This window comes from Pelodiscus sinensis, chromosome 23 (genome assembly GCF_052426305.1).
Source record: "Pelodiscus sinensis isolate ZL-2025 chromosome 23, ASM5242630v1, whole genome shotgun sequence".
Taxonomy (NCBI): domain Eukaryota; kingdom Metazoa; phylum Chordata; order Testudines; family Trionychidae; genus Pelodiscus; species Pelodiscus sinensis.
In genome coordinates this window covers 447,435-467,413 of record NC_143074.1, presented here as the reverse complement: position 1 = coordinate 467,413, position 19,979 = coordinate 447,435, and the positions used below count along the sequence as shown (strand labels likewise).

General features: G+C 52.8%; 1 protein-coding gene across 2 annotated transcripts; it reads left to right on the top strand.

Annotated features, from left to right (window-relative positions):
• Nucleotides 1-1,699: 1,699 nt before the first annotated feature.
• On the top strand, nt 1,700-19,776 carry AJM1 (apical junction component 1 homolog). 2 transcript variants are annotated; one of them, XR_016347765.1, is made up of 3 exons: nt 1,700-1,802; nt 6,751-10,165; nt 17,062-19,776. XR_016347765.1 is itself a non-coding variant. In XM_075905464.2 (2 exons), the coding sequence occupies exon 2, from the start codon at nt 6,813-6,815 to the stop codon at nt 10,113-10,115; it is 3,303 nt and encodes a 1,100-aa protein (XP_075761579.2). In that variant the 5' UTR covers nt 1,700-1,802; nt 6,751-6,812; the 3' UTR covers nt 10,116-19,776. The 2 variants fall into 2 exon arrangements, 1 of the variants encoding a protein (XP_075761579.2); XM_075905464.2 differs by having other exon boundaries at nt 6,751-19,776.
• Nucleotides 19,777-19,979: the final 203 nt, after the last annotated feature.

The window sequence follows — 19,979 nt, the reverse complement described above, 5'->3', positions numbered from 1 at the left end:
TTTGCTGTCCCCATTGCTCAGTGAACACAGGGCCTCCCCCCACATCACCTCGCAGTGCCCCAGCCTCCTCCTGTGCCTCCCCCGCACACACTGCTCCTCCAGCCCCCACGACTGCACAGCAAAACCATGGCAACTGTCAGCTCCAGAGGGGTGCCAGCACCATGAGCAGCCCGGGTTCCAGCCAGGCTGTGCTGCTCACTGGCCTCCTGGCAGCAGGTTTCAGTCTCACTCTGGCAGCCCCTGGGCCTGTGGGCTTCAGTGTCTCTCGGCAGAGGTGCTGCTGGGTGGGGGAGGGCCGCTCTGAATAGGCAGGGCGATCCACAGGCTGCTGGCACATCGCTGAGGGCAGAGGCTGAGCTGTGGGCACGTGGCGCCTTGGCTGCTGTGCTCTTTCTTGGGTGCCTTGCAGGAAGGTCTAGTAGCGGCTGACTGCGTGGCTCCACCATCTCAGCACTTGCATGGGAGACTGCAGGTGATTCCAGGCCAGCTGGCAAGGGAAAGGCAGTGCCCCAGGGGCAGTGCCATCCCTACTAATATGCAGCTGCTTAAGGTACCACAACATTTGGGGCCGTAAATTGCCCCAGATTTCATGGTGCCCTGGGCAGCTGTGGGCTGTGTATGCAGCATTGCCGGCTCCCGCAGCCAGACCTGTCCTCCAGCTGGTGCACTTGTGGGTTGTCCCTGGTGGCTGCAGGGCTCCTGATAGCCCTCCTGCTCTTCCCACCCTGCCTCTTCCCGCCCCTGCTTCGTCCCGCTCCACAACTTCCCCAAACCCCTCCCCAAGCAGTGTCGCCTGGGGATTAGCAGGGGCCTGGCACTGGCAACAGGTGTCTCACCCCCTGCACCAGAAAGCGGAACGACAAGCCCCAGCCTGCTCTGCCAGCTCCCAGCTGCATGGCTCCGCTTTCTGCCACCAGCGCGTGTGGGCAACCCCCAGCCTGCCCTCCTAGGACACAGCTGGGAGCCAGAGGAGTGGAGCAAGTTGGGGCCAGGTAGTTCTACACTCTACTGCCGACTCCTGCTGCCTCTCTGCCTGGCTGCCCTGTTCCTGCCCCTGCAGCTCTGGGCCTACCTCCCACAGCTCCTGCCTACCTGGCCCTGTATCCCTTGTGTACAAGCCCTCCGCCCTCCATGGCAGCCTGTGTAGGGAAACAAAAGTGCTAGGGATGGCTAACACTGAAACAAGCTCTGCAACGTGAGCCATGTGAATTGCGTAGCTTAAGTCAAAATAGCTTCTTTCAGCTTTTGGCGCTGTCTACACAGCAGGGAGTCCGAAAGAGAACACTCTTCCTCCGACTTCCCTTAGCCTCCCGCAATGAGAATTACAGGAGGCGGAGTAAGAAGTCCTTCAGCTGACATTGTTGAAATAACTGCTTGCTGCGTGGATGCAGGCTATGTTAGTTCAGAACAATGTCAGTTATTCCAAAAGAATGCTGCTGTGTAGACAGCCACAGTGAGTGACCAGGCTGTTACACTCGGCCGCTTGAGGGAGACCCAGGACTCTGGCATGTCACTTTGACCTCCTGGGTCTCTCTTTGCTCCAGGGGCAAAGCCCTGCAGGATATCACTGTCTGCAGAGCTCCCCGAGGGGATGTGCTGTGGACCTGCACAGAGGAGAGACCCCAGGGCTGGTGCTGGGCTCAGCAGGGTGGCGCGTGTCTTCAGGAAGCTGAGCGGTAACTTCCTGGATTAATTTGATGTGTTTTATCTTCTAGCCCCAGACCAGATTCTCAGCATGGAGCTGACACAGCAGCTTGTGCCAGCTTTGCCCATCCAAATGCACACCACTGCCAGCAGACCAGGTAGGAACAGCACAGCTGTCCTGTACTCATTTCCTGTTCCAGCACCTTCCAGCTGCAGAACCTGAGGGGAGGCTGGATTTCATTATCCCTCTGGCCCCAGACCTTCCTGTCCTCCAGCACAGTAAGAATGAGGAATGGAGATGTAAAGTCCTGTTTAATTAGTTAACCGGTTAAACGTTAAGTTTAACTGGTTAACTGTTGAAATAAGGGCAGGACATGATTTCCCTGTACAAAAAACATTTTGTCTCTTTCCCAACATATTTAAGTGTAACAGTTCTGTTCTTTATTATAGTCACAACCAATTTGCCCAGTACTGAAGTTAGACTTAACGGCCTGTAATTGCCAGGATAACCTCTAGAGCTCTTTTTAAAAATTGGCGTCAGATGAGTTCTCCTCTAGTCATTTGGTACAGAGGCTGATTTAAAGGATAGGTTACAAACCAGTTAATAGTTCTGCGATTTCACATTTGAGTTGTTTCAGAAGTCTTGAGAGAGTGCCATCTGGTCCTGGTGATTTGTTACTATTAGGTTTATCAATTTGTTGTTTATCAATAACACCACCTCAATTTGGGACAATTCCTCAGATTTGTCACCTAAAAAGAATGGCTCAGGATTTGGGAATCTCCCTAACAACTTCAGCCATGAAAGCTGATGCAAAGAATCCATTTAGTTTCTCTGCAATGGCCTTAGCATCTTTGAGTGCACTTTTAGCATCTTGATTGTCCAATAGTCCCAATAGTTTTTTAGCAGGCTTCCTGCTTCTGATGTCCTTAAACATTTTTTACTATTACTTTTGGAGTTTTTAGCTAGTTGTTCTTCAAATTCCTTTTTTGCCATCAAACTTATATTTTTACACTTCATTTAACAGAGTTTATGCGCCTTCCGCTTTTCCTAGCTAGGTTTTAACTTCCACTTTTTGACGTCTTTTTCTCTCTAACTACTACTTTTACTTGGTTGTTAAGCCAAGGTGGAACTTATTTGGTTCTCTGTGTTTTTTAATTTGGGGTATACATTTATGTTGAGCTTCTATTATGGGGTGTGTCTAGACTACATGGCTCCGTCGACGGAGCCATGTAAGTAGTTTACGCGACATAGTCAGTGAAGCGGGGATTTAAATAATCCCCACTTCATTACAATAAAAATGGCCGCTGCGCTGTGCCGACAATCAGCTGATCCGGCCCAGCACGGCAGTCTAGACGTGGATCGGTCGACAAGGGAAGCCTTTGTCGACTGCTCCCTTATGCCTCATGAAACGAGGTTTACAGGAGCGGTCAACAAAGGCTTCCCTTGTCGACCAATCCGCGTCTAGACTGCCGTGCTGGGCTGGATCAGCTGATTGTCGGCACAGCGCAGCGGCCATTTTTATTGTAATGAAGTGGGGATTATTTAAATCCCCGCTTCACTGACTATGTCGTGTAAACTACTTTACATGGCTCCGTCAACGGAGTCATATAGTCTAGACACACCCATGGTGTCTTTGAAAAGTTTCCATGCAGCTTGTAGGGATTTCATTTTTGGCCTTGTACCTTTTAATTTCTATTTAATTAACCTCATCATTTTGTGTAGTTCACCTTTCTGAAATTAAATGCCACAGTGTTGAGCTGCTGAGGTGTTTTTCCGACCACATAGATGTTACATTTAATGTATTTACTATAGTCAATCAGTCCAGCTATATTCATGTTTTGGACAAGATCTTGCACTCCGTTTAGGACTAAATCAAAAATTGTGGGTTTCAGAATCAGCTTCTCCAAGAAGCAGTCATTGAAGGTGTCAAGAAACTTTATCTCTGCATCCTGTTCTTAGGTGGTGTATACCCAGTCAATATGGGGATCGTTGGAATCCCCCATTATTGCAGGTTTTTTAACATTTCTTTATAGCCTCTGTAATCTCCCTTAGCATTTCACAGTCTCTAGCACTATTCTGGTCAGGTAGTCAGTAATATATCCCTGCTGCTATATTCTTATTATTAGAGCATAGAATTACTATCCATAGAGATACTATGGTTGGTTGTTTGGTTCATTTCAGATTTTTACTTCATTTGATTCTACACTTTCTTTCACAGATGGCGCCACTCCCCCTCCAGCACAACCTGTCCAATATAGTCTGTATCCTGATATTACGGTGTCCCGTTGATTATCCTTGTTCTACCCAAGTATCTGTGATACCTACTGTATCAGTATCCTCATTCAATACGAGGCACTCTAGTTCCCCCATCTTATTATTTAGACTTTTAGAGTTTGTAAATAAGCATTTAAAACACTTTTTAGCTGTCTGTTTTTTACATGATGTGATTGGATGGAACTTTTTTCATTTGACTGTTTCTCATCAGATCTTACCTATATTTTATCACCTTCCATCCTCTTCTCTTCACTAGGACATAAGGGACGGTCTATTAATAGAAATTCTCTAAGGTAGGGATGGGGAACTTTTTTTGGGTCGGGGGCCACTGACCCACTGTCACAGCTCAAGTCCCCTGGCTGGCACTTAGAGTGCAGCTATGTGGACCAGCTAGCAGAATAAACTCTGTAAGAACTTGTCTCTGTAACTCCCCAGAGACAAACTTGTCTGGTCTCAGGCCACGTCTAAACTACAAAGCATTTTCAAAAGAGGATATGCAAATTCCTCCTTGCATATTTCTTCCAATCGCATTTTTGAAAGAGGATCTTTCAAAAATGAAAGTAGTCTGGATGTGGGGTTTTTTGGGAAAAAAAAACTCTTCCTAAAAAAAAGGGGTTTACACAGTTTTTCAAAAAAGAGGTTTTTTTTCTGAAAAAAACACATCCGAGCTACTTGCATTTTCAAAAGATCCTCTTTGCATATCCTCTTTCAAAAAAAATCTTTGTAGTTTAGACATAGCCTCAGTTTCCTTGAGACCTAAAAGGAAGACAATCGGTGGCTGCCACCACCTAAGTGAAGTTTAAAAAAAAAATCTCTTCCAGAGAAGAGATCATGTGGGAATCTCCTCCCTCAGGCAAAGCTTTCCTTCCTACCCTAACCTCCGTTTTGCTTGGAGTTGGGAAAACAAACTGAGGGAATCCATAGAGAACAATGGGGCTCTGCTTCCCCCAGATAACCTAGGCATGTAGGTTTAAGGACACACAAATCAACCAATACCGGTTAATCAACACAAAAAGGGCAACACTTTTATTATCAATCAAAACTACTGTTGCAAGCATAGTAAATGACTGGGTATTAAAAGCCATGGAGTGAAATAGACTCAGGGGAATTCCTGGGTTGTAATCCTTAGTCACAAAAGAGAAAAACAGTTAACCAGCTCGAACTTGATTTCCAAACCCCTAAACAGGGAAAGCAATAAAACCTGATGGATTATCTAAACTTTTCCCTACTTACACATTTCAAGGAGTCCATTCCTGGGAGAGCCCGAATCTCTTCTTACCTGGGGAAAAAACTGCTCTGATCTCCAACAAAAGAAGAGAGGGGAAAAAAACCCTCTCTCGGTTTGAAATTCCTATCTGCATTTCATTGGTTGAATGCCCAAAGCATTCAGGTAAGTCAGATTCTCCTTAGCAGCTCCTATTGATGAAACCCACAGAAAAATCAGTCAGGGAACACACATAAAGTGAGAAGCAAAAAAAGAACCAAACAAAACTCCCCACACACCAGAACTGGGGCGGGGCAGCTTAGTAGAGTGTGTGTGCTCCAGATCCACAGAGGATGGAGAGGACTGAAGTGCCAGTGCAGGCTCCCTGATCCTGGGGGGCGGGGGGGCCTGAATCTTGGGGGGCTGCATCTGGTCTCTGGGCATGAAGTTTCTCAACTCTGTCCGATCCATCTGCTCCTCCATACCTGTCAGCTTTCCGTTAGAACAGTTTTTAAACTAAGGACTGGGACCTTTTTTATTTTAAATTGATTTGATTTGATTTTAAGTACCAGCAATCTGGTTCCATTTTGGCTTAGGTGGAGCCCATCCCTCCTGTACAGGCTCCCCCTTTCCCAAAAGTTTCCCCAGTTCCTAATCTATTTTATCCTTCTTCCTATATCATCAACTCATCCACACATTGAGACCCATGCTGTCTACCTGGCCCTGTGCGTGGGACTGGAAGCATCTCAGAACACTACCATGGAGATCCTGGATTTCAGTCTCTTACATAGCAGCCTAGATTTGGCTTCCAGGACCTCCCTCTTGTCCTTCCCTATCCCACTGTACCATGACCACTGGCTGGTCCCCAGCACTGCTCATAAGTCTAGATGGCTCAAGAACTCTGCAGCCTTAGCACCAGTCAGGCAACATCACCATGTGGTTCTCCTGGTCATTGCAAACCCATCTGTCTGTGATTCTAATGATAAAATGCTCCATTACTAACACTTGTCTCTTCCTAATACCTGGAGTTCCCTGCCATGGAGAGGTAGCCTCAGCTCAAGAGGATTCCCCGCCCCCCAATCCTAGGCCATGGCTTACCCTGGTCTCTGGCACTGTTGTATCTGAGCAGTGCATGCCCCGACCAGGAGCAGGCTGGGCACTCCTAGAGGAGCTGCCATCCCCGCCCCTCCTGGGAACGGCCACGGCCACTTGGAATTCCCCATCATCACCTCGTCACCATTCGGCTATCAGTTCTTCCCCCAACAGGACTGCTTTGCACATTGCCCGCCAGACTTACCCGCTCAGCCAGTCCCAGGCATTGTAGGGTCATGAGTCAGGAACCCAAAATCATCTGCTTGGCTAAACGTCAGCTAGGGTTGGCTTGGTGTGTTTGCCTCATGTTCAAGGTGGTGAGTTCCAGCGTTTCCCCAAGACCAAAGGGCTAGAAACTGCTCTCTTAAATGGAGACCCTCCCCAGATCCCTTGGCTCCAGGTGTTGGAAGAAAAACCTCCCATGTTATGAGCCTCGCAATCAAACTGCATCTTTATACTCCCCTTTCAGCTCCTGTCTTGAGTGGGCCTCTGCAGAATGCTTGAGACTCAAGGCCCCTTCTCTCTTGTGTTGCAGGGCTGGCTGGCTTCCCCTGAGATGGTCTGAGGAGGAGCTGGAGAAGGACGAGCTCGTTTAAGATGACACGAACCGACCCACCTGGCATACTGGTGTCTACGGTGTATCAAGACCTGGAGGTGAAGTGCCCTACATCTGCAGATTCCATCGTCTGCCAGCCATTGATGCCACAATGTGACGCCTTCATGTCTGCATCTCTGCCACGTGACCCGCAGCCCTTCAATAAGCGCCACTGTAGGAGCTTTGACTTTCTTGAGTCGCTTGACGAGCAGCTGGCCTGTGCTCCTGCTATGGAGCGCCCCTGCCGGCGCCCAGGCACCCCCGAGCCATCCTCAGGTTCTGGAGGCAGGAAGGCTCCTCCCAGGTCAGACGTTCAGAACACCAGGCCTCACCCTCATGGGAGGGAAGTCCCCAAGGAGCCCCTGGCTCGGGCGGAGCCAAAGAGGCGAGCAAGATCCAAGAGCACCCCTCGGGTGAAATCTACCTTCGCTCCCATTCCCATACAGATGTCATCCTCATCTCCTGCCCCATCGGCCAGGAGGGGACGGGAGGCTCTGCGCCTCGCCAGGGATCCTGTGAGGACAGAAATGTCCCCACGCAGGGAGAGTGGCTACACTCCCATGAAGGCTCTGATGAATGAGGTGCACCCCATCAAGCTGCAGCCCCAGCGGAGCAGCACCAGCCGCATCTCTCCACTCTGCATCAGCAGCAACTGTCCAGAGGAGGCCCCAGGCGGGAGGCCGACCACAAGCCTTCATGTCAAGTGCCGGATGGACATGAAGCCAGATGAGGCAGTGCTGGTGCACACGGCACGCAGCCTGAAGGCCCAGAGCAGGATGGAGTTGCCAAGCTGGCCGAGGCCACCGGGCACTGTTCGGAGCCTGACCATCCCAAGCAGCAGGCACGTGTCTGTGTCCCGCACTCCCACGCCCAGCGACTCCTACAGCGGGGAGCACCGGGTGCTGCGCTACCCCAACGAGTACTATGAAGGTGACCCCCGGGTTCGGGCTTACCAGGCCATGCCCTCCCCACGGGATTATCCTGAGAGGGGATGCGTGACCTTCTCTGCCCCCAACGTGCCCACCCAGTTCTTCTACACAGAGGAGCCAACAGGGTGCCTTGGCTCCAGCATCCCACTGAAAAGTTCTGGCTATGAGGCGTGCACTCGCCCATACCCAGGGTGCCACGTCCCTCCACAGGCCTTCTATGCAGAGGACCCTGCCAAAGGGAATGTCCGTACCATCCCACCCCAGACTCTCTACGTGGAAGAAGCTCGGACCTACCCTATCCAAGAAGCCCCTGCCCACACTTTCTATAGAGAAGACCCTCGAATCTACGCCTCCAGAGGTGTCCCCACCAAACCCCTCTATCCAGAGGACCCCAGGCTGTATCCTGCCCTGAACTCCTCCTCCCGGTTGTTCTACACTGAGGATTATGGCAAATATCATGAGAGAGAAGCTATTTCGCGGACATACCCTCATGCCCGTAGCACCCAGCCTTTACAGTTCAGCGACTGGTACTGTCCAGACCGGAGTGCACTCCCCTACCAGACTTTGCAGATGTCCCACTTAGCACCTCACCCCTCTGGGCAGGAGGCCTTGCTTTCCTCCTGGCATGCCAGCTACAGCGCCAACCAGCCCCGCTTAGGCACAGACACCCGGCATTACTCCAGATCCTGGGACAACATCCTGACGTCCAGTGCGCGCAGGGAGGACCCCCTGTTCCGTGGGCGCAGCTATGAGAACCTGCTGGCCCGGGAGCAGCACCGTGCCTTATCCCCGGACAACAGGCGGCAGCCCGTGGTGATCAACCTGTCCAGCTCCCCCAAGCGCTACGCAGCACTGTCCCTCTCCGAGAATTCCATCCTGGAGAAGATGCATGCGGACAGTGGGCGCTGCCCCCTGGGCCGCTCCTGGTTTGTCACCCCAGAAATCACCATCACTGATAACGACATCAAAGCCAATGGGCTGAGCCAGAGTGAGAAGCGCTCAGCCAGCTGGGATGTACTGGATGCTGGGCAGGATGGGCGTCGCCCCTACCCCACACACTACCACTCGGCTCCCCCTGCCAAAGAGAGCACCCAGACCAGCTCTTCCCGCCAGCGCAGCCTGGACCAGCTGGACGAACTGATCACAGACCTGGTCATCGACTCCAAGCCCCCGCCCAGCCACCACCCCAGCAATGGGCACAGCCTGGCAGACCAGCTCAAGCGGCTGATTGACAATGGCGCACCCATACCCCCCCAGAAGCTGGATGCTAGGAAACCACTGCCTTTGCTGGTAGGGGAGCCCCGGCCCACCAAGGAGCAGCCAGGCCCCAGTTCCTTCCACAGAGATGTGTGCAAGGAGCAGGGTGGCCGTGCACTCGCCATGTCTGTCTCCAGCAGCAGCTTTGAGAAGCAGCAGGATGACTGCTCCCCGGAGCTGAGTGCGGACGAGGACGACATGATGATGTGTTCAAATGCCAAGTGCAGGCGCACAGAGACCATGTTCAATGCCTGTCTCTACTTCAAGTCCTGCCACAGCTGCTACACCTACTACTGCTCCCGGAGCTGCCGCCGCGAGGACTGGGACACCCACAAGGAGAACTGCGTCTACGGGCGTATCGGGAGCGTCTGCCGCCATGTGCTGCAGTTCTGCCGAGAGAATGCCGAGGTGCACAAGGCCTTCTCGCGCATTGCCAAGGTGGGCTACCTGTCCCGGGGGCGAGGGGTGCTGTTCCTGGGCTTCCCCAGCTCGGGCTCGGCCGAGAACTTCCTGCAGTTTGGCTTGGAGAGCCTGCTGATGTCCCCCACCTACTTGTCCCTGCGGGAGCTGGAGGGCTATGCAGAGAGCCTAGGAGACTATGCCCGGGAGCTGGTGGGCGCTGGCAGCCAGTACGACCCTGAGGAATGTTTCCTCTTGAATGTAACTGTGGCTGTGGGACATGCAGTCCCTGTGAGGCCATCTCCCAAGGTGCAGGTGCCGACAGTCAGGAAATACGCCAAGGTGGCCTTAGCCTCCGCCAGCCCCGAAAAGCAGATCTTGAAGAAGGAGCGGGATATGGAGACCTTGATCCTGACCCCCCCGCCTGGCACGGCAGATATGGACCAGGAGGGTGAGGAAGGGCGCAAGGCCCGGGAGGTCTGCTTCATCAACATCCAGCGGGAACTGCGGACCCGCGGCGTCTTCCTGCGCCATGAGTTCCCCAAGATCTACGCGCAGCTCTGTGACTTCGTGGAGAGCAACAAGAGGTTCACGCCCACCACCATCTACCCCATTGACAAGCGGACCGGCAAGCAGTTCCTGTGTATGATCATGGCTGCCTCTGAGCCACGGACCTTGGACTGGGTCGCCAGCCCTAACCTGCTGGATGACATCATATGACCAGCCCTCCACACCATGCAGGCCTTCTGTGTATTGCCCTTTGCAGACAGGTATTTGCACTCAGCTAGCTGGTGGGAATCGCCCTCCCATTGCTGGCTCCTGGCTCGGGGAGGCCTGGGAAAGGTGCTGTCCTCATAGGGCAGCGACCAGGGACTCTGTGCGTGGAGCTCAGACCCCCTGCCTCCATGGCCGTGGCTGGGCAGGGCAGGAGCTGCTCAGCTCTAGATCCTGGCTACTCTGGGTGGGGCTGGCCCAGTTGCATGAGATTTGGCACAAGGAGAAGGCTGCTGCACAGAGGGTAACTCCAGTGCCGTGGCTCTGGCTTGCTGTAAGGCTTTGCCTTCTCTTTGTTTTCCCTGGTTCTCAGCTGAGCTTGGCCAAAGCACAGAGATACAAGTAACTAGACTGCTGCTGTTCTCCTAACAGTTCGGCCAGCATAGAACCAGCAGCTCTGCCTATCCCTACCCCCTAAATCTAACCACTAGACAACATGGCTACCTCTAACCAAGTGTGGCCAGAGCTCCCTGCCATGCCCTCTCCATCCTGCTGCCTAGACCCCCACCTTGGCCATCACAGCCCCTAGGTGCACAGGTCCACTCCCCACATGCTCCGCGTCACCTTGTGTAATTCTGTAGACAGCCAGGAGAGGGTAATGGTTTCAACCTGGCCTCTGCAAATAGGCCCAACATCTTAGCACAGCAGCTCCCATTTGTCTGCACAGCTGCATCATTGTACATGGAAGGGGGCTTGGAGCCACATCAGGACATGTACTGGGGGCTTCAACTTGTGCAGACACATTCATATAGCTCACATGAAAATTTGGCCCAATGCATTTGAGTTTCAATACAGCATGTTATACAGTATGAGTCTGTTCAGTGTGCCCCTACTTGGACTCTACATAGTCTGAGTATCTATAGAGCAGCCATGGGCAACCTAGGCTAGTGACTGGGCCATATGAGTGGCCTCCTTTATCTTAATGGGCTGCAAGATTGTCATAAACAAGACATCTCCTGGGACAGGGGAGTTTTGCTCACTGCTTGTGTCCCTAGAATGTAGGGATGTGCTGATTGAACTGTAGCAGCTCTGTGATTGGCTGCAGAGGGAGCGCCTGGATCTTAGTCAGTTTTGTGTGCAATCAGCACGCACCTCATGTCACAGGCCCTTGTTTTATGTATGTGTCACTTTAGTAATACTAGTAGGAAAAAACCAGGTGGATTTAAACTAGGAGAATCTGGCAACCCTGTGTGTGGGCAGTGGCAACAAAACGTCTTGCAGGCAGGCCTGTATGCAGGGGAGTGCGAAGGGTGTGAACGCACCCCTCATGCTCCCCCAAGTAAGCATGCTCTGGCTGTCCAGGGAAAGGCTGGGGCTGACTTTCCCTCCTCCCCGGCTAGAGCATGCTTACCTGGAGGACTATGGACGGGTACGTTTGCACCATTGCAGTCCACATTTACAAAAAAAGCACGCCCCCAAAATTCCTGTGTACGCGCCTGCAGGCCATGCATAGAACCCTGATGGGCCACATGTGGCCTTTGGGCCACAGGTTGCCCTTCTTGCTAAAGAGCATGCACGCTGTGTGGTTTCTGCAGCATGAGGCACTCGCCAGTGTCTCTCTATAACGTGTGCTTATTAGGGTCTCTGTGTGATATGAGTCTCTCTTGCAGTTGGCCTTATATTCCATGTGGAGAGTGGCAGGATTTTCCAGAAATGCTTTTAACGGAAAAGTTTTCTGTTAAAAGCATTTTCGGAAAAGAGCGTCTAGATTGGCACGGACGCTTTTCCGCAAAAGCACTTTTTGCGGAAAAGCGTCTGTGGCCAATCTAGACGCGCTTTTGCTCAAAAAAGCCCCAATCGCCATTTTTATGATCGGGGCTTTTTGCGCAAAACAAATCTCAAAAGTTTTGCACAAAAGGGACTTTTGCCCGAACGGGAGCAGCATAGTATTTCCACAAAAAGCACTGATTTCTTACAGTAGGAAGTCAGTGCTTTTGCAGAAATTCAAGCGGCCAGTGTAGACAGCTGGCAAGTTTTTCCGGAAAAGCGGCTGATTTTCCAGAAAAACTGGCCAGTCTAGACACAGCCTATGTGTATCTGTGCAGAGAGCATTCTCTCCCCTCAGGCCTGCATACAGCTGCCCCCATCCCCATATGCTGCTGCCCTTTGGCAAAATCCCTCTGGTGTCCCTCCAGTGTCTCCCAAGTGCTGAATCAGGCTGTGTCTACGCTACAAAGAAAAATCAGAAAAAGGCAATTGTGAACTGCAATTTGAGTATCTTTTTCTGCTTTTCTTCCAGAAGAGGCTTTTCCAAAATTTGACACGTCTACACGGTGCCAAATTTCGGAAAAACCTCCTCTTTCGACACATCCCTTCTTCCTTGTACAACAAGGCTTACAGGGATGGTGAAAGAATATGTCTGCTTTTCTGAAATGTTTTGCAGAAAAGCGGACGTTTTCCTTGGACATGAGATAGCTTTTCCATGATACCCCCAGTAATATAGATATAGCCTCTGTCTCCCCCTTGCAGCGCTGAGCTCTCCCTGCCTTGTGTGCACGAGTGGGGCACCCCACACTTATGGGGGTGGAGTCAGGCTCTGTGAGTGCAGCTGGGGCAGGGAAGTCAGCCAGTGCCTACGGGCGGTGGCTGTGAGGAGTTAAAGTTCCAAGTAAGATTGCCAGATGGTTTAACCATAAATACCGAACACCCTCCCCTCCAAAAAAAGGGGGAAAATTTTGTTGAAAAAGGGGGGAGGACCAAAGTCGTTGAGGGGGAAAAAAAAGGACCCAGAGAGTTATTAAGCAAAAAAAATTAAAAAATTTAAAAAAACAGCATGGCCCCTTTAAGAACAGAAGAGGCTGGGCTCTGCCTCTAACAGGCTGCCGGCAGCTGGTGGCCATCTTGCCTCTCTCCCTGCTCTGGGCCAGACAGCTCCCCTGCAGAACTAGGGAAGCCACATGGGCCTGATTGCTGAGTGTGCAGGTTGCCATGTGTCCGGTATTGACCCGGACAGTCTGGTATTTTCGCCCCTTGGCTGGGAAAAAATCAGAAAATACCGGGCATTTTAAATGTGGTATTTTCTGAATTTTTTTACTGTACAGGAGCTGAAAATACCGCACTGTCCGGGTCAATACCGGACACCTGGCAACCCTAGCTCCAAGGCACCTGATGCACTTTATCTGTAACTGACAATATCCCACCCCCAGGGCAAAGCCAACAGTGCAGCCTCCATTTCCCCCCCCCCCCCCCCGAATAAGGCTCAGGCCCCCTGGTTCCTCCATTGCCACAGGACGTACCCCACCCCACCCCTGCGAGCAGAACTGAGCCAGGAGCTTGGTACCAAGGCTCGCCCTGAGTGCAAAACCTCCAAGTGGCTCCGAGAGGCCTGTACTCCCCAGGTCCCAAAGGTCCATCTCCTCTGGAGAAGGAGGAACGCAGGCCCAGGTCAGGCCTGGTGCTGGCTGTTTGTAGTGCAGGAGTTCTGGACTGTGCTCTGCCGTGAGAGCTGAGGCCCTGCAATCCATGGTGCTGAAGGTTCTGACGTGAATCCCGGGCCAGCCCCTGTTGCAGCAGGAGTTAGAGGGAAGTTGGTCTCTGGTTTTTCTCAGGGAATAAAACTTCTAGGGCAGTTCCAGGACGAGCTCCCACTAGCTGCCCCATGCCTGGGCAGAACTGTTTCTGACAGTGTCTCCTCTCCAGCGCTTCCCATGCTGCTTGGGCATTCCAGGGGCCCAAACACGTCCCAGAGTTTTGCCCAGTTCTCAGACATGCTGCCACTTCTTGCTCTTGGTCTGTGCTGTTGGTATTAACTAGCCATGGGCCAGGGCAGCCTCTGTAGTCATTCCCCCTCTTACAGTGGCTGAGGCAGGGCCTGAGCCAATGGCTTTGCAAATCCCACTAATTCCTTCCTTTGCTGGCGCGAGGGCCCAGGAGGTGTCTTGGCTTTCCCCGAGACAGCCCAGCCTGCTGTGTGTGCACCAGCCCATCTGCAATGAGCCTTCTCTAGTTCCCACGGCAGTGCCACGTTCAAAGGGGGACACGTGGCTGTAGCTGATCCCTATGGCAGCAGGCAGAGTTGGGAACACTGCCTGGCAAGCAGTGACTGAGGGTCTGGCTGTAGGGTGCTGACACTAACCGCACCCAGGCTGCCCTCCCCGGGGCTGGGCTGCTCGGAAAGCTGCACTGGAAAAACCATCCTGCCCTCGGCCTCAGCAACACGGTGAGGAGCAAACCCCGGTGTGGTCGCAGGGAGGCTGGGCTCTTTGCCGGGAGCTGCTCACTGAGGGGCCCCAGCAGGAGCAGGGCGAAGAGAAGAGTTTGGGGGCCCCTTTAAGGCTGCTGCCGTACCCCCCGGCGTGAAGTGGGTTCTGTCATTCCCAGGGCTTGGTTCGGTGGCTCTCAGAACCCCCACCCTACAGATTGTTCCAGTGCTCCTGGGCGCAGCCAGCCAGGCCCCCGGGGGCGCTGTGGCCCTCCCTGTGACTCAGCCCTTCTGGGCCCACCTGCCCTAGGGCTGCAAGGGACAAGTCCTGGCCTCCCGTGGCTCAGCAGAGCTGCCCCATGTGGGCTGACAACAGCCCTGCCCCTCCCGACCCACCAGGCCGAGTGAAATGGGGGTTTCCGGTTTCCTGCCCTGTTGATGGGCTCCTGCCCTGTGTGTTAGGTGGGTTCTGCTGGCCTCGTGCCAGTGCAGCTTGACACACGGCAGACAGCAGTTAATCCCGTTAGACGAGGGGAGTGGCTTTTATGGGCCTCGGTGGCTCTGGAGTGCACTGAAATGTCAGATGCCAGCCACCCAGCGAGCTCGGCCAGAACAATGCGCCTGAGCAACAGCCCCTGTTGCAGCGCCTGGCCGGGGGCATGCAAGGGGGGCTCCACACGCAGCCAGCCCAGCACAGAGACATGCTGCAGCTTTCCCTCTCCCACAGCTTCTCCAGGCACAAAGGGATGTAGTGCCGGAGGGGATACGGTGCTTTAGGGTTGCCAGGTGTCAGGTATTGAACCAGCCCAGGGTTTGTGCCTTCTGTCCAGTAAACAAATTCAGAAAATACCGGACATTTTGTGTTTTCACAAGGCCCGGCTTGGGCACCTGACAGAAGGCCACAGGCTGGGAAGGGAAGGGGTGGGGGAGCGGCCTGGGATTAAAGGGGTCGCGACTGCATTTCTGTCCTGGCCCCTTTTTTTTTTTTCCCCCCTCAACAGAATTTTTTTTCCTGGCTTTCTTTTTTTGCGGGGCGGAGGTGAATATTTTTGTGAAATCATCTGGCAACCCTAGATGCCTTCATGCCATGTGACTCAACAACTCAGCGGTGCTGCCAAGTCCAGGCCTGGACTCCAGTGCACCATTGGCTGCTCTTCACACCAAAGTACCAAGGGACCCTCTACTGGCAGTGTGGGACTCAGGGTTGACTGGCTCCTCACCGAGGCTGGATTCCCCCCTCAACCTGGAGGGGCCCACAGCCGTCAATCATGGAGTTGTCCATTGTCCTGTGTCCCTTGGCCCAGGGGGCCAAGACACCCCCCACCCCCGGGTCAGGTAGGAGTGGCCTCCCCATTTGTTTGTTCATTGTCCCTGCATCAACTGAGTTCTGGGGCCCTGAGCGTCCCAGCAGTTGCGGGGAAGGGGGAGGGCTGGCTGGCTGGCTTTCTCTTTCAGTCGGCTGCAGGTCTGGGTGGTTTGTTGCCCCTGTGATTTGGCTAGCTGGCCTCTGGTGGCCCTCGCTGCCTAGGCTGCATCCACCAGTCCCTCTTGCACCGTTGCCCATCCTGGCACACAGTGACCCTGCATGCTGCTCCCTCATGGCAAAGCCCGAATGCTGGGCTGTGGCTTCCAGGGGCCCTTCCATCCATGGTTCTGCTGCTGCTCAGGTAGCAGGCAAGAGCACCAATGGTTACCCAAGGTGGCTACTTGATCTGCTAGGAGCAGGAATCAGCTAGGCTGTTTCACCCACTCAGTGGCCAGCAGCCGGGGGTGGCCATGGCCAGCCTCCTGGTGCTTGGGCTGCCTTCACTGGGTAGGAGTGGGGAGAAAGGCTGCTCATCCCTTTTATCCCATGTCATAAAGACTCTGCCCCCACCTAGCCATAATCTGCCTCTTTTCATTGCTTGGCTTCTGTAGAAGAAAATGCAGTGCCCCCTGGTTGCACAGGAAGCCAGGCTGGTGTTAATCCAGACCTGTGCTTGTTCTTGCAACCCTCCCCAGAGCCCTCTCCCCTCTGGGTGCATGCTGGAGTTGGTGCCTCCTGAAGGAACTAGTGGGAGCAGCCAACAGGCCCCCTGGCAGATCCACTCAGCCCCTTGTACCCAGGTGCAGTGCGCACCCCATGAACGGAACAGCTCCTGGTCTGCCCCAGGTGGGAGAGCACAAGGATGGGTGCCCATGTGTGCTCGAGGCTGGCTGCAAAGGAAGGTGCATGGGACCTGTGATGCAGCAAAAAGTATGGCCAGGTCACAGCTGCATACTGAGGCAGAGACCACGTTCAAACCCACTGGCCACAAGTGCAGCTCCATAGCCTCCGTGGCATTGGGCTTGCTCATGCTGGGTGTGAATTGGCGCAAGACTCTGAGCTGGAACAAGAGAGGAGTGGGCAGGTTGTACTGCATGGAAACTGCTGCCTCTGCTGCTGGGAGCCACCTTCTGCCTCTCACTGGCCCTTCTTTCTAGCCCAGCTCTCTTGCTGCAGGCAGAGCCTGCATTAAGGGCTGCTCCACAGCCAAGCTGCTTACTGGGGTCATGTGAACTGTGGGAAGGTGACAGAGTCAGGTAAGTCCTGAGCTGAAACTGATGCACCGCAAGATCTTTGACAAATCATGTAATCACTGTGTGCCTCGTTTTCCCCCATATGTTGGGGGTAAGAATCATTTCTGGGGGGGGGGGGGGAGAGTGGATGCTGCAAAGATCTGTTCCTGTTTGCCTGGCAATGTGGCTGAGCAATATTTTTCTTGTCCCTAGAGCACGAGCTCTAAGCAAGGCCAGGAGAGCAGCCGGCCTTCTGGTGCTGCCTCAGCCAACTAGAGCCCAGGGCGCCGGTTTGGCCACATTTACCGTGCAAGAGAGGTGGGAGAGCAGCAAGAGGAGAGCAGCAGGGAATCTGGCAGGCTGCCAAACACAGGATGCAAGCAGGTGATACTAAAGCCCTGCCTTCATTTGGGTCAGAACTCCCAGGGCACATCCTGAGCTGCTCCATGTAGGCCAATGCAAAGGGAGTGAACCCAGAAACACTGTGTGCCCTTCCTGCGAGCACTGGGTGGTTTTACCCAAGGGAATCACAGTGCTTTCACTCTCTATGCTGTGTGCTTCCCTGGGACTGGCTGGTTAGCGTCAGTTTCTATGCTCCAGCTAGGGCTGTCAAGGAAATGTGCTGGCTTTCACAGACCAGTCTGTTCTGTTGTCATTCTTGGACGGTCTACTCCTCCGCTACCTTGTCAAGGCTCATTTCTTACTAGCCCTGCTTTTGGGGCCAAGTTTGACCCAGCCAAGTGTGATGCCTCCATCCTGGCTACCAGACTGACTGCCTAGGGTTCATTCTGGGACTATCAGAGCTTGACCCCTGAATTGTGGAGGCATAGGCAGCCTGGGGGTCTGTGACTGGAGCCCCCTGGAGGTGAATGGGGGGGATTGTTGGGGCATAAGCCCCATTTGCTGATATGGCCACGTGTAATGGATCAAGGAGCTTAACTGACCTTTCCCCCAGACAATTCTGTTACTCACCTGCTCTAGGCACTTCTGTGGGCTCAAGGTGTAACCTAATAATGTAGGCACCCGCACCCCTACCCGGTTTCTAGAGCGCAAGACATAATCTTTTGCAGGTTTGTGGGGCCTTTTAGCTGCAAAAGGTCCTTACACAGTAATAGCCTGAACTCTGTTTCCTACCAAAACAGAACACACTCGCTACCCCGACAATTCTCCACCCTCCCAATAAGGCAGATGAACTTTTCGTGGTGGCCAAGCAGGATGAGATGGTTTGGGGCTCCAGCGACTGCTCAATATGAGTGGCAGGTGTTAAAGTCTGGCAGCTCTGACCTTGGGTTATGTCCTGGAATTAGATGCTAGAGAATTTCCTTTTGGATCCCTCTTTAGATACAGTAGTTACATTTGAGGCCTGCTTAGCAGTAGGTTAACCAATCATTATGAACTAAAGTACTAAATAATAATGATTTGACCAGCCCTAACATACTGCAAAACAGTTCCTTGCTCAACGATTCCCCACCAACATAGCTGATGTACATCTTGCAAAATTAGTTATGCAACAGACAGAAACAATTGAAGAACCAGAGACCATTCAGATAAACAAGAGAGAAGTAGGGACTGTAAGGCGAACAATGGAAGTAGAGATTTCACAATCACCCCTGTAGCGAAGTGGCTCCTTGCTAGACAGAATGCCGTCTGTTATGCCCTTGGCTCTGGCTCTGATTCTGCAGGGATTGGTGCCGTTAGGACAGGAGCCTTTGTCACAGCCCAACAGTATGCTGTTTGGAGGTAATTTAGAAGGACTGTGAGGCTGTGCTCTTGTTCTGAAGATGATGGCAATGTTCTCTCCTTGATCACAGGGAGTGCCCAGTCCTGCTGCCATCTGGAGAGATGGGTCAGACTTACATCCCTGGAGGAAAACCTCCCTTCCCTAGAAGGGGGCAGTCCAAGCCCCTGGTCCAAAATTGGAGGTTCCACAAGCAGGAACAAATGGATCCCACTCCAGATGACAGGTGCTTGGTTTGGGCTGTTATACAGAGACATCCAGCTGCGTGTGCTGATCCCTGGTTTTGTGTGGGCCCTTTCCCCTTAAAGCACATCACCCTAAGGGCCTGGGGTAACCAGGCACTAATGTGAATGTGCCAGAGCAGTGATTCTGGGCCTGCCCAGTGTCAAGGGATGGAGTCAAACCCACCTGACATTATTAACTAGCAGCGGGATGGAAATCATTAGTTCCTGTGCTAGCAGCTGCCAAGTTAGCTGGGGAAGAGCAGGCTGCCACTGTTGGGAGGCAGCACCCAAAACAACAGTGCAGTTGTGGGCAGGCCCCACCCTACTGCACCCCCAGGATCATGCCCATTAACACATCTGACCAAGCTGAATAGTTGGGGATTCCTGCCTCTCCAACAACACTGTGGCAGGTCAGTGGACTGCCTGCCTTCCACCATAAGGCCACATGGACTTTTCTCTTCCACCCAACCACTCAATGTGAGTATGCACCCCCGCTCGCTTGCAGAGCTGGCTCCTCTTGTGGAAGCAGGGGAAGCCAAGAGCATCTTTCTCCTGGTTTTACATTGCTTTGCTGGGCCTCTCCATACCGTAACCATGGTTCATGGTCCAGATCCAAGCAGCTCCTTCAACTACGTAGCTTGGCGGTAACAGTGTATCCTGGTAATTAAAACCTACTAATCTAATAAACAATTTTTAAAAAAGCCGGAAACTGCCTCTTCTCAGCTGAGCTCCCTGGAGGGTGGTACTGCAATGACAGAATTCTGTGGTCAATGCATGGTCTATTTATTTCCTTTTTCTAATGATGCATCGTACTGAAGAGTTGTCGCCCACATCTCCTCGTGCAGAGCTACGTCTGTATTTTCTCACAAGTCGTATAGTTTTGCTGGTGTCCTACAGCAAAGTCTTTGAGGTATTATGAGAGATCTCTTTCCTTTGCATATCCATAAAGAATAACTTGAATGTACAGCTCTGTTGTCTGCCTTTCCTGTCTCAACTGGGCAACGGCAGTTTTGTGGGGAAGGCGCGGCTCATGTGGGGCACAAAGGTGAGCCCTTTCCAAAACAATTACATGGGGTGAGATCCAAAGAAAAGGGACTGTTAAAACCCCTGGGACATGGGCAGAGTGAGGGGCAAGTTACCATTTGTAGGGGGGAACAAAGTGATGTGCT